This window comes from Gnatocerus cornutus, chromosome 8 (assembly GCF_029298725.1).
Source record: "Gnatocerus cornutus isolate USDA-ARS CGAHR chromosome 8, icGnaCorn1.1, whole genome shotgun sequence".
NCBI lineage: Eukaryota > Metazoa > Arthropoda > Insecta > Coleoptera > Tenebrionidae > Gnatocerus > Gnatocerus cornutus.
Genome location: NC_142240.1, coordinates 13,723,783 through 13,743,167, shown reverse-complemented (window position 1 = coordinate 13,743,167; position 19,385 = coordinate 13,723,783). Strand labels below are relative to the sequence as shown.

The window sequence follows — 19,385 nt, the reverse complement described above, 5'->3', positions numbered from 1 at the left end:
TAAAATTCCTGAAACAATTTACAAGATTTAGCACCTTCATGTGCTGTTATTTTCTTGGATATGGCTGATTTTGTGGAGGAAAATGACAAAGTTTGTATTTTATCTATTTAGGGTGATGTTTATTGTGCATACATAACGAACTACTTAAGTCGCTTAGCATAAACGTCGTATTTACAAAGTAGGCAATTTCTCGCAACTTCTCCGATTAACATAGCTTAGGATTAAGGCGTTAGGACGATTTCACATGGTATTGATCACTGCGGTGTTAGCTAGATTAGACCTTGTTATAATTTTGCCCTTCTATTTGATGTTTATAAAGATTGAATCGGTGTGAAAGCGGCCTTGGCCAATGAAGTAGAGCCATTTGTAAAGGGCCTTTGAAGGAAAGAAAAAATTAAAATAAAATCGCCGAATTGTTGTTTGCTAGCTCGTGCACTAGACCTTTCAATCACTCTCCGGAGGCGTTGGGGGTTCTTCCACGCGTCGTCACGAATAAAACATTCACCCAATCGATGAAACATCAATCTCGAGCGGACCGCCGATCGTTCCAAGTATTTGGTTTCTTGAGGATCAAAAGGTTAAATGAATTTCGTGAACCGTTCTATGCAAATCCCCAAAAATTTTCCTCTATTCTAGGATGTCGCAATGGGAGTATTATCGCAATTTCGCGCTTACAATGTTCCGGTCCGAGTCAAGCACCCCGTTTTGTCTTCGTCATCATGTTGAAATTGATTACATCGATAAATCCAGCGGCGCGAAAGCAGCAAAATCATCAACAGGAAACGAGTTTAATTTCTTTGAGCATTAACCTTATCAGATTGCAAAAATTTCGAGGGAGCCCCGCACCTACGCACAACTGAAAGAAAACCAGAGGTGGACTCAGCAGTTTGGATTTTGCAATTGCAGCAAGTAGCGTTGAACGTTAGCCAAAGGTGGAAACCGCTCATTGCATCGGCCACTCGCTATACAAGAGGAGTCAGTTGAACCTGGGCGCTCAAAGTGAACGGTTTCTGTGGTGTTGTTACCGTAGCGGTACTACAAGTTTTTTAAAGTTTATCTGTTACGCAAATATCTGCCGGTGTGTTGTGATAGCCTTCTTGTGCTCAAACTTGGATTTTAACTTGTGTTTTTTAAGGATTTTGCCGGCAGCCTCGAGCTTCACGGCGGCTTCTCCGACACCAAAAGGTAAGTCCTGATCACTCAAAAATCCTCGTGTAAGCACAGGTGTTGCATTTGCTGACATTTCGCCCAATGGTTATGTAAATTCTTTAAATCACCTCAGGAATTACACCAGTTCGATTAAATGGCTCATTTTATTTCCGCGCAACTTTGCCCAATGTCAAAATAATAACTCGAGCAGGAAGTGTCTTTACGTAAATAAACCAACAATTCGGTATATGAACCGACAGCAAAAACTACAAAAATTGATTCAAGTTCCAAGGTTGAACGCTTTTTTCGAACGATGTGTTGGTCGGCTTTTACTTTTCGGTTACATCATATCAATGCATCCCATTTCGGTTTGACACACTTGCAAAAAATTTCTCTTTTTTCACCCACCGCCGGATGGGGTAAAATTGTCGATACTTCAATCATTACATTTTTTATAACAGAATTAATCCTTTTTTGCCTGCTCTTGTTACTCGTATTGACATCACGTTCTTCATGAATTTAATCAGATCGAAACAAATCCTTTGAATTTTATGTACGCAATTTATTTGTCTGGAACATTTTTTTTGTTTATTAATAACAAGGTTTGGTTTCAATTGGATTTTTTTGCGCCAATTCTTTTCATACATTGAAACTATCGATTATGATACGGCTAAATAAATATTGGCTGGGTAATATGTTTGTTGGCTTGTTTGTACTCGACACTTGAAATTGGTTAATATCGTTTTATTTCATGCCAATTCTGATGAGCTGTTTTTTTCTGTCACTGCTGTTGGTGTTATTTGGGTGCATATTAATTAGCACAACGTGGACATTTCAATATAACTTGTTGGGGTGAAATTAAAATAACTGAAATTGTACCTCCATGTATGTAATTACTTTTTTTTTATTTTTGTAACACAGGAAGGAACGAATTTGGCATAATAAGTACGCATTTTGGTCTTTTTTTGCGTTTCACAGGTTGTATTGGGTGCGGTTTCCTCACTGACTCAGTGGCAGCATTTAAAAAAAATACACCTTCGTTTCTTGAATTTTTTAATTCTGATCTTAACCGAGAAAAAACTTTCTCTTGTATTATGTAACTAGTTCCTTTTTTGTATTAAAATTCGTGATTTTAAAAAAGTGTTTGCCAAACGTATGTAAAAAAAGTCGTTAAATCTAAAAAGGAAACTTTGCAGAAGTTGTTTAATAAAATTAATTAGTGTTCGCACTTTTGTCATTTTTTCAAATGCGTGAAAATTTGCAGACCACAAACTTTATGAAACAACGCCAGTACGCTTGCATTACTTGTATAAACAAAGTATTAATTAAAATTCCAAGTGCGTGGAAGTAACGATGTTAACAATGCTTCGGTATTGTTAACAGCGTTGTAGTTAATTAATTTTTTTTGGTACAATTTTTAAATATTCATTTTCGTTTCGTTGGTCTATTTTACGTGTCTTCACTTTCTTATATTTACTCTCTTGTTTCTGGATGAAAAACAGCTCTCAATTAATTATAATCGCTTAAGTCCATCCTTTATCTCCTCACATCAAAACAGAATTACTAGAAACAGGTAGCGCAATGTTCTCCTCCTTTTATAATGCATTACATTAATTAGCAACTAGAACTAGATAACCGTGTTGCGCTCGCATAATAAGGAAATGGAAAATAAATCCAGCGCTCTCCAACGAAATCCTTGATGAATCCTTTAATTGATATTCGCTTTACTACACCCACTGGAAATGAAAACGCCTCCGGCATAGCGACATCTCGCTAATTATTTCGGAAATTAAGTGAAGATCGCAAACGATGATTGAACGTTATTTTTTATTACAAGCACGACAGAACCAATTCGATCGAATTCCAATTAATTTAAATGATTTTCTATGTTCGTTTTACGGTCGCATGCGGCTGGACCTTTTGACTGTTTTCTTACTCAGCAGATTTGGAGATTTTTTTTTAATGGCAGCGGGCAAAAAATTGCTAATCGAAGTGGGGCTAATCTAGATCTAAATCAACCTTGAAGTCAGTTTGACAAAAATCAAAAAGAGGTAAATAAACTCGGCGAACTTTCACTGGCTCGCGATTCCCTTTTTGGGAAATGATGACGAACGGGGATTTGTCATGGAAGAAATATTTTAATGCGGCTTTTACCAATTTGCCTGAGCTGAGAGGTTTAATAATGAGTTGCTCCTGGTGCGGGGTACCCCAGAGGTCAGCGTATGGACCTCTGCTGTTCTCGAGAGTCTATTGACAGGTTTCGGTCTTCAGTTCGTTTCATCGGCTCCAATTTTCTACATTTACATACCTTGCAGTGTTATAAATCGATTGAAGCAGAATCAGATTGTGCACTTTACGACCTCGCGTTAGTATAAACTGCAATGTTTGTAGTGTCGATGATGTCCATTTCCAGTTGTTTTTGCAGCCGTCGCATGTTTGAAATTATTGAAATGATTGCATCTCGGATTGCGTTTAATTGAATAATTACTGGTATTGATTGCATGTGTGGCGTGCAGCTTCTTGCTTCCAAATCGCAAGTTAAATGACAATAATGTTCAAAATTTCAACATGTGCGATTATCCATCGTTTTGAGATGCAAATTTATTCAATTGTACTGTTTGGTAAATATGTTTTGTAATTGACACTTGAGTAGTATTAGTGGTTTGTTTGTAGAGTTTAAGATCGATGACTGTCATGGTCTTAAATTTTGTATCTTAACTGTATTTATTATAATTTTGAAGAGGTGAAGGTTTTTGCATGGTGGAGGTTTTTCCTCTTGCTCCCAAGGTCCCGCCACTAGGTTGCATAACACGATTTTCAACACCGTGTGATGTGACGTAGTGGTATGTCTAGGGGAGTTGCTTTGCATCCTGCTTATTGTACCCAACACATTTTCACACACATCAAGAAGCACAATCACACGTAGCATGGATCGGAATTTAGTTGTAATTTAGAAAATTTAGAACTAATCTGTTAAACCACAGAGACCAAAGAAATTTGACATCTCGTTAAATCTTCACTTCCGCGATAACTGTCCAAATTATTTTGGTCTCTGGTATAATTACGCAGTTGTCTGTTTTATTTTTTGTATTTTTTGTTTGTGAGTTATAGCATGATAGCTTTTTAATGGTCATGTAATGTGTATCCGAATTTGTTTAAACCGTTGAAACGGACTGAGCTGTGCGGTACCTGTCATTAGAATTTGATGGATTAGCAAGACTTAACCATAATCTGGTTGTGGCAACTTCGTGCATGTTGGAAATTTTTCGCTTGTATGGTATTTGAGCATCAAGGCCATATTTGTCATTTATTTGTCAGACGAAAATTTAAATTTCTGATTGAAACGGGACGATAAATGATAACTCCGATGCTCTCGGAATTGTAATTCATGCGTTTGATTCTGTGATAATTTCTACCATTTTTTTCCATTTTTATTGGGGTTCTTTCAGTTTACGAGTGTGGGGAAAGTTCGGACAAGTTTCCACTTTCAGCGTTGTCGTTTATCTTTTCCCTTTTCCTATCCATTTTCATTAAGACGCGGCTAGAATCTTGTTTTTTATATGTCGATTATGCTCCAAACGATGTCTTCCGGCGCTTTATGGTCGTTTGAGAAGTAGCAACAGATTTTTTATGTATATTTGTCTCCCCCGAACTTAAAATGCGAATGCGAATATCACAAGTTTTAAAGCGCAAAAAATAAATTATATTTTGGAAAATTTGTAAATTTTGGGTGTGTATTTGTATGTTCTGGAATTTTGAAAGACGGTCAAAACAAGCAAAATTCCGAGGGTTTCAACACTCCAAATCGGTCTTGTTTTAGTCAAATGAGAAGAAATTCCAAATTGAATTTTAATGTTTTTTGCCGCGCCCATGAAATTTTGAGGATCTACAGGAAAACATTTGCATTTAGATTTTTTGTAATTTTTTGGTCAAAATTTTAGCATTTTTTGGTCAAAATTTTAGCATTTTTTGGTCAAAATTTTAGCATTTTTTTGTCAAAATTGACGTGCGCGTTGCGCCAGATTAAACCAGATAAGTACGTAACCTTCAATGCAGTCATTAAGCGATTACAATGGTCATAATTTGGTCTAATAACGTATGATTATTAATTTTTTGTTGAATTGGTGTTTCCCTGAAATTAGTCCATGTTTTATCATTGACAACTTCCGACTGCGAATCACGCAAGGATTAAAAGGTCCTGTCGACGTCCTTGACCTCCGTGATCATTCAGGTTTCTACTTTCATCTTTTCCCATCCCACGAAAAAGCTATAATATCTCATCCATTTTATGATCCCATTCGACTAATTTTTGTGTACCAAAAGCAGCTATCGCACGCATACAATCAACGCATAAAATTAATTCCATCGCGCCGTAGAAGAACTGTTGCGTTCTCTTAATGCCCTCGACCATCATCATTACCATCATCATCATTGTAATCATCATCGGAAGGTCGCTCTTTATAATTGATCACAGGAAGCATTGGACTAATAGAGTATGTAGTCGAAGAGCAGATTACGAAATAATTACCCTTAGTCGAATTTATTCCGGTTGCGTATTACCGTAATCCGTGTAGGCGAATATGTAGCGAGGATATATCTTGGAATGTGCTAACGGTTCTGAGATTTAGATATCGTGTCGATACACACTTTTCCTAGGGCGTTCGTGACAAAAGCGCGAATTTTACTATGTTGTGATAAGATGAGTCCAATAACCAATGAGATAAGCCCACGATCAATTAAAATACCAATCTGTCGTTGGCCACTCGACGGCGGGATCTAAAAATTAATCTGATATTATATAGGATAACCAGTTTCGAGCATTGTTAAAATACAAGTTACTTGATATGGCAATGAGGCGAGAAAATCCATTTGTGACAACAAACAGACTGAGGCGGCACCCGAACTCTTACTTTTAAAAGGACTTTTAATGGAGTTGAACGAACATGGATTAAAGATGATGTTTATTTATATCAACAGTGCAAAACCACCCAAGTTTCATTTCTTTAACATCTTCACACTATTGTCGTCTTTTGTGGAATTTCTATAAGATAATTGTGTGAAATGACATACAACTCTACTTTACCAACCATAAAAAGTGTAATCATTTAAAATGTGGTCGTTTTATTTATCATTCAATTTAATTTATCCGTTCGGTTCAGATCTAATCTAAAGAGAGACACCGACCACTAAAGATTTTTGTTAAATTTAACAAAACGGTAAATTTCTCCGGTTTATTTTCACACATACAAGTGCAAAATTTGTCCTAAATGGATATCTGGTTGCTGCGTAGGTACTTCAGAAATTATTATTAACGTGCATAATTAGTATTAACGGGAAATTCTCCATACTGGTAATAATAATTGAAATTGATTGAAACAAACGGTTCATCGACTGTCTATTACAACTAGTACTCTCTAATTACTCTTTTGGAGTTGGAGGTTTCACCGTAAAATACAATATGATTCCAGAGGGACGTGTAAGTTTACAAAGCAATGCAGTTGTAGAAAATTAATTTGAATTTTTATCGATCCGAAATGTGGCTTCTACGGTGAACTCTCTTCTCAATGTTTTTAGACTGCGTTATCATTGTGTTATCAGCGACGTGAATAATAATTTCAGGTGTTGGAATTCGATAAGTACGCTGATGTTTACATCGGTCAACGAGTTTTTATAGTTATTTCGCAAATCCCAAGTTAATTAAATTAAGTTCTTTTTAAATTTTTCTTAGGAAAGTAAACGATAAAATAAAAAGGTAAATTCTATTCAACTCTGCGTGAACAAACACTTTGAATGTATTTTATTTACACTCGCAATCAGCATTAAAGGGATTTAGTTTAAATTCGAAAGGTTTTCAGAAATTTCTCCACCAAGAAAAAATGACGAGTTTTATCTATTAGCAGTAAAAAATTTTCAATAACAGGCCCTTCAGCTCTTGTTTCCATTGAAATCTTCCTGCGTCAAATATGATTGGAACTTTTCTTCGGCCCCGTTTTGGCTTGAGCTTTCATAAGTCCCTAATGAATACCTCGATGCGTCAGGATATTGTTTTAGTCCCCTTTTTAATTTTCGCATCTCCTGTCCGTTACTTAGTTTGTCTCCCCTGTATTTTTTTATTTCTTTCTGTTCCAGCTTATTATGTTCCTCTTCTATTATTTTTACATTTAGAAAATTAAATTGACTTATTATTTCAAAATTTGGTGATGTTACAACTTTTTCTTATCTTTTTGCATAACTTTTATCCATAGATAATTGTAAAGAGTGTGGGACTGAGAACACTTCTTTGTCGTAATCACTCGATTAATTTACTTTCGATTGCTTGTGGTGGAGATTATTTTTTCCATAGCTTCTCACGTCTTGTATTTTGGAACTTTTCCACATACACATACATATACTCTTACTTTTCACAGCAACAGCTCTTTTGTAATATTATTTACTGCATTTTGTATTTGAAATTTTACATATTTTTTCTTAATTTGAGTCGTGTTTATAATTTATACATTATATACAGTGAGAATAAATAAAATGGTGGTCAAGTTTCGTAGTAAAAACCATTATTTTCTTTTCTTTCCCTGGGATTTCTTCAAAAGGGTTGTTGAACATAAAGTTATAAAAAGTACGTGAAACTGAATTTACGCGTGGGTTGCATAATAAAGGGCAACATTTGATCATTTTTATAATAATTTCAGAAAAACCGTTTTTTTATTTTGTTTTTAATTAAAATTTTAGTTTGGTCTACTGAGCTAGTCGAAAAAAGTAATACGAACCAATCGAGACATACATTTCTTCTTTTGAGGTCCCTATTTTTTCAAACTAATTAATTTTGTGCAAAATCAAATTTTTGAAATATGTCTTTCTCAGTTGTTAAATTTAGGCCCATAATCATCGAATATCGTTAGAATATTGAATATTTTTTTACAGAAATATAATCTCCATACTTTATCGAGTTCACCCTGTATGTATCACAAATAATGAAATGTCTAAACCCCAGAAATTATTTAATAAACACAACAAAAGTTACGCCATAGTTTAACTGACTAATTTAGCTAATATTTAAATGAACTGCCGCAGCTCATGTAGTTGCGTGTATTCATTTTGCTGTTTTCTTTGGAAAAACGGTACTTTGTTACTCACGCTAGAGTACCACCAAGACGAAAGAAAAAGTGTTTCTAATCATTCTTGTGTCTAGAAAAGGATACGTCTACCACGGTGTGTAAAATAACGAATGTCTTCTAATGAACCCGAGATCTTTGAAAAGGATTTAAATATAATTTTGGCTTGACAGTATAAAATATGTACCATCCCACTAATATTAAGAATACACATAGTTGAGAATATCTAATGAACTCAAAAACATCATATCATCTTCACATTAATTACGCTAGTCCTAAAAGGACGTTGAAAAATGTTTTTGCTACTTCTTAATAGAACAGTCAGTTTTAATTACGATTTCAATTACGTTTAATTATCCAAATTAAGACAGTTTATCGCCTGTAGGTGCGGGCAACGGTAAGATTTATTGTGATAGAATTTAAGGACCTTGGATTACTCATTAAAGAATAACAAAATTGTGTAAAGGAGTGCTTAACATTTAGATATTACGAACTTCTCAGCAGGTCACTGTAGAACCGATCGTAAAAGAACAAATACTTGAGAAAAAAAGAAAAAACTGAGCAGTCATTATCGAAGTTCGTTAAATGTCAAGTGGTCATTTTAGAAGTTAATGGCAACAGTAGAGTAATTTCAGTGAAAAATTGATCGTTACACACGTAGTTATTAATTTATTTTCTATAATAGCATGGGTTTTCGCTATCAAGACTATTATTACAGGTATCATGGCACAAAGGATATTTTTGTTTGTTATACAGATCTGTCATTTTGGCTTCCCTAATTGCGGAAAATGTCCAATTACACGGTCAATTTTCAAAAGAAGCATCCGTTCACGTAATCAGATCACAGTTATGAAATCCTTGGACAGAGAAATAATTAGACTTTAATTTCAAGCACCTTTTGTGTGTCAGATTTTTTAGCTTTTTTGTAACAAATGTACTGTTACGCGATATCTCATCTCAACAAATGGGTATTATTAATTCACGCGTCATCTCATGAAGCAACCGTGTAATAAATTAGCTTCCTGTTCTTTAAATGTCGCACTTTTCAAATCTCGGACCAATTAATCGCCAGTCACCGGCAACGTGCCACAAAATCGCTGCTACTTAACCCGTCTAATTTATTGTAATTATGTTATATGCAAATCAGCGAAATTAATCATTTTCGGCCCAATTCAGGTGTCTCCGGATTTAATTACCCGCCTGCGATAAATCTAAGCCCAAAACACCCACAAGGATTTTGTACATCAATGGGTTTTCCCTGCTCACGGCCTTATTTTAGTCGAATCGCCCTTAACAAACATTGTGATAAATCCGAAATACAAACACTCCCAGGTCAGGAATGGCAAAATAATAGTTCCAGATCGCCCACTGACTATAAATATGGTAAAAACTTTAATACCATGTGGGCTCGGTCTGGGTCTCACTCTCCACCTCTCCTTCCTTGCTATAAAGGCCAAGAAACATGAATGACGGAGGAACGATGAACCTGGATTACACCGAAAAAGTAACAAGAAATTATTTGAACACGTGGACACGGTCCAGTTTGAGAAGCGTGTCTGATTGATTATTTTTGGCAGGACAAAGGAAGATTGATTTTGTCTACGAGGTGGAAATGCTTCCCACATCTGATTTTTAATTATCTCATTGCTGACTCAACCTTCGCGAAGATAAGGCTAAGATTTCAAAGGAACGTTTATACTTGAAGAAATCATTTCGATTTCGTAATACTTATCGGTGACTACCGGACATGCGATTCTCGTGGGATTTCTTACCAGTTTACCTTAATCAACAAAACTAGTGTTACAATGAAGACTTCATTGAGATACGGCTTCAATGAGAAGGCGGTAATTTCATGAATAAATTAGCTGGAAGAAAGTTCCTTAGGCAGGTTGTAAATCTTTTCGGAAAAACTTCAGCATTGTCTCGGAGTGCTAAAAATCGCTCTTGTGGTACATAATCGCTATCTTAATTTATTGAATGAATAGATGGAGAAAATGCAAACGTCATCGAGTCCCTGCTGTTAGTTTTAATTTATAGTTTCCAATTAGCATATTCTCTTCAATAACTTCGCACAAAAAATAAAAATGATTCATCCACCACAAAGAATCTCATAAAGCTAATTTAAATTTAAGTTTTCTGAGACATTTAGCCCATTTTTTACAATTTGACAAGTTTAAATATCACGCTAAATTTTCCATGTCGTTGCTTTCCTTTATCATATTTCGATGCTTTTGTACATTAGAATAACGGTACTTTTGAACAATAGCAGCAAAAATCCTGAATATTTAAAAGTGCATTCCGTTTTTGTTGGTAAGAATTCATTTCCCCTTCATTAAAGAAACCGTTTCAACTCCGAAATAATTTAAGTCGACTTTAGGTTAATAACTCCGCTTAATTGATTTTTCTTCGCGGATGTCGCTTGCGTGAGAACCCGAAAATTTGTTTTTCGCGTCGCGCCGGTAAATCTTTGCCAAATTTACGTATAGTTGTAGAGAAAGGGCGCTACTTTCTCCGGAATGCACAATCGTAACCATTTACCCGCAGGTTTCAGGAAATGAGTCGAGCGGTACAAGATCTCCCACAGATTAAAGGAGTGAGTAACGTTTTGTTTAGCTAACCCGTTTCCTGCTGCCCTAACGGTACCAAGAGGGCAAATCGTACACAATAGTCTTTGCGCCAAAAAATCACATTTAAATATTATCGTTCGCTACTGTATCGTATGGTAGAAGAACGGAAGAAAGTAATTTATAGAGCTGTCAGTGGTGTTATGTAACGGAAAAGAAAAATGAGGAAAGATAATTTTATGACGGAATCGAAATTGCATTTGACAGCAATGACTTGCGATGCAAAAATGCAACCACAGGACGATGGAATCTGACCCTAGATCAATCAAACTCTGGAAGAATCATTATCCAAGTTCAAACAATGAAAAATCGTCAGTACTGTTGTGGCTATATCATCTGCACCGTCGCTACAGTCACGACTTCATCACGGCCAAGGCCCTCAGTGTCCTCACGACATTCTTACCAACGTCAAATTTCTTCTTGGGCATCGAACTAAAGCAACGTCATGGATAATGAGACAAAATTGGCTCTTGCTCTATTGTTTATTTATGGTCAGTTGGCGAGATCTTTTAGTTCGTCGTGATTTGCAGCATAAATAACATCTAAAGGATTGTTTGCATTTATAACACGCCAATGCTATAACAACAAGCAAGTCTATTTGTAAGGCGACCTGAGAGAGGTATCCTTTTTGTGCACTGAACAAGACATGCGCACAATGAGTTTGCGTTGACGGAGGGCAAAAGGCGCAAAAAGCGAAGTGAAATAAATTCCCGTTTCTGAATCAGACTTGAAGTGATTTATGATGTAAATTTCTTTTTTGTGGATTTTCCCAAGCTGCTTTCAAACGACAAAATGTTACTTAATACCATTTTATCTAGTGGTCACTAATTGCCAATAATTGACATCATTGAACAGTTAAGTTTGTTGTTGTATTCAGACATCCTTCAGCACGTGCCATCATTTTTATTAAGAAAGGAAATTACGCGCAGAGTGTGAATCAAAACTGATTGTGGATATAACCTACTAAAGATATCGCAATGATTGAACTACAGTTTGATTATTATCGTCCAAATTATTGCATTTACGGTTTTGCACTTCCTTGATTACACATGTACGAAGCTTTCCGCTTCATCTTTATCAATTTGATATAATAATATAATAATACCTCTTCTTTATGAGGACTTTTAGTCGTGAGCAAAAGTGATAGTCTCCGGTTGCTTGAAAGTTTCTGGGGCTTTTCCGATGTTGAAACGTGTGAAATTTCGAAAATCTAAGAAATCACTTTGTTTTTACTATTTTGGGTCGTAATTTCCCAACTAAAATTCACTTACAATTTGTTTTTCTCTCACTGAACAGATTCATTAGATTTGTCTTTGCAGCTGATCGGAATTTTACGGTTTTTCCTTCTTTGGACGTGTTTAGTTGAAATACCTCGCCACATATGATCGTAACTTTCTTATCTATTTTTCTTTGTATGGTACTATCCTAGTTTCCCAAAGGAAAGCAGTTCCATTTTGGAGGAGTTCGCCGAAAGCGCAGGATTGTGCTTCTCAAGCATGAAGAATGACCCTGCGCTGCTAAGAAAGGGTACTAATAATACCCACCACATCGAATGCTGCTGTGTTACACAACCGCGGTGTGAAAACAGCTCATTGTTTAGGAAGCAATTCGGGAAAGTCCTTACAACCTCCGTGTTATTCTAGCGGCTTGGTCATCAAGTCCCGGCCTCGCGGCTCAATACTCTTTCAGTTCGCACGATCCGAAACAACAATAATTAGAACCGCATTGTTGATGAATTTTTCTCTTACAAAGCACCATAAATCAACGCTTTCGCGACTATTTCATGTCTCGTCTAAGCTGTCTTGTCAGCCCTGATGATATTTAAATTATCCAACTCCACTTATTCAAATTAAGCACTGATAGCGACAATAATGACGCCTCAAGATCGTGATAGAGCCATCCGCGTTACATACAGCACATAAGAAGCGGCAATTTGTGGTGAAAATAACGACCCGAGTTAGAGAATACCATAATATTCAATAAGTATATCGTGGCGTGGTATGCGGCTAGTGAAAGAAGTGTTACGTAACTTCATACAACATTTCTTATGTTTTGTCGTAATTGTGCAACCAACTCCTGTGTTGGTTTTGATGGTGAGAAATAATCGCTTTTCAAACATCTCTTCGATGAAGGATTGCGATATCGAGATGGGAGTTTACTGTTCCACATTTTTCTTCGAAGGAAGGAACGGTACTGCTGCGGAACATACGTCTAGCGGGACATTTTTTTCTAATTCGAGCTCATTGAAGCTGAGCTTGCAGCTCCTGGCTGTGCACGAATTGTATAGTAGTCAAGCGCATAACAGAAATTGTGAAACTGAAAACGGTAATTTGTACCTTCTACACTTTTGTTTGTATCAGCAGCAAGAATCGGAATATTTTACTTTCAATCAGTTCAATCTCGCCAACTTTTTATGGTCACAGGAAGCTAATTTTGATAAGCCAGTCTAAAATTCCCTGATCTCTAACATTCCTGTGGAAATTTTTAAATGGCCAATCACGGCGACATTAAACGGTTTCGTTTGAAATTCTTGAAACTTATATTACCGTATGCCTACCTTCGGGTTTGTATGAGCATAAGAGATAATATAATATGTAAATTTATAGCCGTAGACTACGACTGCGACGCAGATTATGTGTGCTGAGCGTTAATTTTTATGGACCGCTTTCTTGCTTTCACATGTCTGTAATTGCCTGTTGTGTAATTATCGTTCGCTTTAGAAATACATCGATACATATTAGTAAATTCGTTTTGTTGCGCTTGACAATAAAATAGAAAAAGTTACGTGATTCTCTTCTTATTTATGAGTGGTCCGTGTAATGACATACAGCGCACTCACGAACAATGGGGATAGAGCTTTTGTAAAAGCTTTTAGCATACACGCTTTAAGTCAAAAGTTTAAGTGCGGCCAGTAAAACACGAGTGCATATAAGAATAAGTGCATTACTTATCGCCATCTAAAGTTACTGACAGGAGAAGGAAACTGTTAATTAATCCGGTAATACGCTTCATTTTGATAGAGCTTCTAGAGTAGATACACGATATGATAACGTCATCTCTTATCCTTAATTCAGCGTTTTGCAACCCTCAAAGAAAGTAGGTGAAAATGCTTGCGTCATTCTTTGGATGTTCCAGCTATTTAACGCGGAATAGAAAGAAACCTGTTCTATAGAGATGGTGAAAAGAAGACGTCTTAATTGTCCATACATATTAACAAACATTGTGCAACGCTATAAACACGCAGAGGGCATTCTCATGACATAATAAACAACCTTTGAAAATCAAATCGTTTCCTAATAACTTCAGACACAAGTGGAATTTTTTAAAAACAACATTTCTGCGAAAAGCGTCCAGACCCTTTCACTTTTTCACCGACTTTCGAGTACAAATCGTCCTGCAAAACCATCTTACTGTCTCTCCGTTTTTGCAGAATTTACATTCCGCATCCACCAATTACGACTACCTGACTCGCCTCGTAAGACTACTTTTTGTTTCGAAAACTGGAAATTCATTCAATGCTAGTTTCTGTTTCTTACGCGTATTTCCTTTTCTTACCTTCCTGTCTCGTGCCGGAATTTTGTCTTGTATCGCCTGTGGTCAATATCTGCGTTATGATTGCAGGAATTTCGTTTCTGTTGACCTCTTACAATGCGGCATTAAGTTATTGTGTTGATTGTACGCTCGGCAATGACAGTTTCCTGCTCACAATTTATTAGTAGAAAATTCAATTGAGTTGACAATAAATAATGATACGCAATTTTTTCAATCTGGGCTATGATTAATGTTAAATTGGCTCCCGAAAGCTCTGTCTGGAATACAAAAAGATGAAAGCACGAAGTGTTTTAATCTCGCACTGTAAAGAAAGACTCTGGAGTCTGTAACAAATTTGATGATGATTGCGACGCATAAAGTATCTTTAAAGCAGCAGGAATTGAAAAATCTGCATGTTATCCTGAATAGCGTGAATTTTTGCTTGTCGAGGCTTCATAACATAACGATAATGTGAAAAGACAGGAAAATTTCCATCGAATGTATAATCAAGGCAGGTGTTCAAACATGTGGAACGTTTTCCGGGGATTAACGAATTTCAGTTTCAATCGCAGGACTTGAATAATTTATTTGGTTTTACCGCAGATTTTCCCAAAGGGAATCTAAATAGGAATTTAATTCGAGCGTTGGTGGGCAAAGAAAAATTTACACTTGATGTGGGGAGACTAGCCCATATTTTATCGATTCCGGGCAGTCATAACATAAACAATACGATAACAGTATTTGAATAAGAATGACAGAAGGGGTCGGTATAGCGTTTCAACGGGAAGGATTCTTGCTAATGGAATTGTATATTGTGTCTAGGACAGTCGCGATTAGATTGCGTGGAGTTGTTTAAAGACTCGGGTTTCATTGATTGCATCAAAAGTTTGTGCTCTCCGGAGTCGACTTCCTAATTCCGAAAATCTCCATGTCAGCAGCGTCAGCTGCCGACTGGCTATTGAAAAAAATGTTTGCTCGTATGGCTCGTCTCCAGAACCCTCATTCCCTATTAAGCTGCCATTTCCATGGCAACAAAGTGCCTGATTGTCACCTTTTCCTTAAGAGTGAAAGGGGTGAATACGCCATCGATTGCCCACGTCATCACCTCTTCAAAAATCGGAAGTAGTTTCCGGGTTCGTTCGCGTGACCGTTTGTTGTAAATCGAGTTTGAGGTCCTCAGGAAGCACTGGTATCTTGTCTAGCACATGCTTTATTAACTTGTTGAGTTGGGTGTGGTCTGCATATTGCATAGTGACCGGCGTTATCGCTGCCTCCTCCGGGCACGGCTCCAAGAAATCGGAATGTGCTTGTGTTGCGCGCTACCGACGTCGTTTCTTGGTATATGAGACTATGATAAGGAGACGCCAACACTGCACCACCTATCGAGTTGCACCGAGTCACAGAGATATAGAATAACACCGGTCCTTGGCATCGCTGACCTCTTCTTAGTCAGCGATAGCTGATGCTGTGGAAAAGTTCCTCGTGGTCTTTTTACCAAGATGGATGGACGGGAGACGGTGTCGAATGGCACTGATGTTGTTCTTTCCTGCTGGATCAGATTATGAATACACGAGGGGATCTTTACATCCATCGGCTTGTCCAAACTCCCTCAGCACATTTTTCTTGAAATCGCGAAATCAGAATCCGAGGAAATTAAACTTGTAATTTGTTCTCGACAACCTGAGGCGGTTTCATACCTCTTCAGACCAGACATTGTTCAAATATTTTTTTTTGTAACTCAAACTTCTAGTTCACTCGTGCGTTTCCAAGAATTAATTTTCAATACGTATTGAATGATTGAAAACACATATTGGACAAACGTATCGCTTTGAAAAATAATCGACGCTGCGGACTTTTAAACGGATGAATTGGTGCGGAAAGGATTTATTTAAATTTCTGGCGATATTTTTAACTCAACACCTAAAAATAATTATTATTCAATTCGACTCAAACTATTTTTAATTCACGATTAATATGTACATTTTTCCCATGGTCGTCTGGTTTTCAATAATCCGACATTAACTTCCATCCCACATGGCAAATTATGTTATCTTCGATCTCGAATCGATAATTTCGTCCAAAAACGCGATGAAAGGAAATCAGGAATTACGTCCTCTTTGAAATGTCAGGGTTTGACGTAGAATCGATTAGTGGTAAAGTGGAAGCTGTGATAATTTCGGTGATTCTTGCCCACGAGTCATAAATTAATAAGAAAATCGATAAAACAGCGACAATAACCATATAAATACCTCCAAACGAGATAAAAGTTACGGTGCGAATAACTCGTAAATAAAAGCAATTGGCAGTTTTCAATGTAAAGACACCGAAAGCAATTGAAAAGAATTGATGGGATCATTAAACTGAGCAAGTGGGAGGTCGATAAGTACACACCAAAGAGTAACAAGACGACAATTAAACTCCAATTCAAAGATGTGTTTTCAGTTTTCACTCAAGGACAAACCTAATCATGTAATTGTGTGTTTCGACTAATTTCGTTGATCGAAGATCGCAGCATATGGAATAATAATTATCGTCCTGTACAAGTGATCCCAGAGTGTTCAATTAATTCAATTAAAATGCAATTTGAGTGAATACATGGCGCACGTCGTTGCCAATTTAAATATATCATTAATAAAGACGTGATGATAGAGCTAGGTTAACGGTGATTTATGTGTGAGCACGCTCTTAACCATCGTGGAAGGACTGGGATTGATACATGATAAGACATGAACGGTTTCATCAAGGAACGGTTGTTGTAAATCATTATAGAGAGGTTGGGTTGTTTGGTATCGCAACTTGTAATCTTACTTCTGGATTCGTGACTTTTTAACTCTTGTGACGTCAGAGATTAACTATTTTACAAATGAGTGGTGTTGGAAACAATATGGTGCAGAAAAATCAAATTACACATTAATCTGATTGCATGCAGGTGAAAGGGAAACGTGGAAGAAAGGAAACAACGCACATACAATAAAGAAAAACGTATAATTCATAGTTTAGTAATCGATTTTTCAACATCTTGACATGACTTCGTGCCACAAAAATTCTTTGTTCGTTGCGACTGTTTAATTTGGGAACTTTCTGCACCATTTCGATGAATTCTTTATGAAATTAATTATTTTCTGAACAATGTGCAATTAACTATTTGGGTCAAAATGTGATTATCTGCAACACTTGGTGTAAAAGATTGTTGCACAGAAACGGATTTGTTCTGATTGTGTTCATTTTGCAGTCTGCGAAAACGTCGACTGGTCCTGGTCAAACTAGGTGAGTACCGTAGTTTTGCATTTGTATTTATTTTTGTAGCCATTTGTTCGATTTTGACGATTTAAGTGTCGTTGCAAAGTCAACATTCTGCACCATCGCAATTTTTTTTTAATTTTTGGTGGCCACGGGCTATGAAATTTTATCTACTCAAAAATTGACCTTCAAGACCAAAATACAATAAAAACTATAAATTTGTATCAGTTTGACTTTCTAAATGTGTCATTAATATAATGAAATCCTTTAAAGTAAATATTTATAAACATCAGAAAAGCAGAATTTGCCTTGGAAAAATTAATCCAAATTTGTTAAAACCGCTCAAACATTACTTGAATAGTATGAAAGTGAAAAATTCAAAAATTTATGCGATAATTTGAAGACAATAATGTTAAAATGTAATCGAACAAAGGAAAAAATTCATTCTCTTACTCACAGTTTGGTGTTTAATTAATGGCATATCAGCGCAGAATATACCAGGTGATTCATCTAAGATGACGAATTTTAAAAATACCGCATATCTCACGTTGCCTATCTCCGAGTTAAAATTCCGATTCTTTTGCATCATCATTTTTGCCAAAGTTGGAGATTTGTTAAAAGTAATTATTGTGCTTTATTCAGAAATGTAATTCTCTGCAAGGTTCGTTAGTTTTCATGGTGTAAAAAAATTAAAGCTTAATTACAGAATAATTTGCAACTCCACCTGTTACCGATCATGTTTATGGGCGCAAAACATTGTAATATCAGTCCTATTTCTTATTTGAAAGCTATAATATACAGGTAATTATCCGAGCCAATAATAATAAAAACATAAAATGACTTTCAATGTCTATAATTAAGACATATTTACCGGCATTATTTATCAAATTATGGCATAATATCGCAGCTTTACTTCAGGACATTCTGTTGGTTAGAATTGGAGCTTTTGGCGAAAATATCCGCTTTTCACATGTTTTTCTGATTAATCTCCTAGTTTTTTTTACTTCTTTTGATCTGACTTCCGCTGCGGTTCCAAGTTTTTCAATCAATGTTAGTCTCGAAAGCTCCTCTTTTATCAAGCTTTTTTCTCAGTTCCGGCTTCACTATAAATTAGTAAGGAAACTCCAATGGACGCGGGCCCAAGATAATTTACCATCATCAACAAATCACCACCGTGGCGGTTTCAAGTGCCATTAGAATTATTGATTTTCTTTGTTCGAAATGTAGTGCAATTAGACCATAAACCCCGATTGTAGTCCGCTGGATTTAATGAACTGTCAACTCCCATAATAATCCGAACAATCTGTTGCCATCTGAAGTCCATTCCACTTGATTAAACAATATATTCAGACATGTTTTCTAATTTAATTGCTGTAACTGTAACGCAGCTCCGGTAATGCGAGAGCATCTGGGCAAAAATTGTAGGTGAATTGGACTGTGATTTTATTCTTGCAATCGCCACCAAGACGTGGAAGCTCAGGAGTTGTTGCGACCCAAATTTTCTATTAAACATCCCAAGCAATTCCCTCGTCTCTCTTTTATCGTCGTCGCAAGAAAACACCCTTAATCCGATAATTTCCCACGAATGTGTTTTCCACACATCTTCCACGAAACGATCAGCTGTCAGTGCAACCCACGCAACGCCTGCGTCTTTTCCCGCCGTGTTGTCCCCTCGCTGAAAAATCCTCCAAAAGTCATGAAAACTCTCCCCTACTCGCCGCCACTCGACGCA

General features: G+C 36.6%; 1 protein-coding gene across 1 annotated transcript in view; it reads left to right on the top strand.

The window, feature by feature from the left end:
• The first annotated feature begins 512 nt into the window (after positions 1 to 512).
• Positions 513 to 19,385, top strand: part of LOC148170072 (uncharacterized) — a 27,456-nt gene continuing 8,583 nt past the window's right edge. Inside the window, exons 1-5 of the mRNA XM_088044254.1 lie at positions 513 to 577; positions 637 to 752; positions 818 to 885; positions 927 to 1,185; positions 17,646 to 17,680. Coding sequence (XP_087900380.1) covers positions 513 to 577; positions 637 to 752; positions 818 to 885; positions 927 to 1,185; positions 17,646 to 17,680 — 543 coding nt within the window. The remainder of the gene's footprint in view (positions 578 to 636; positions 753 to 817; positions 886 to 926; positions 1,186 to 17,645; positions 17,681 to 19,385) is intronic.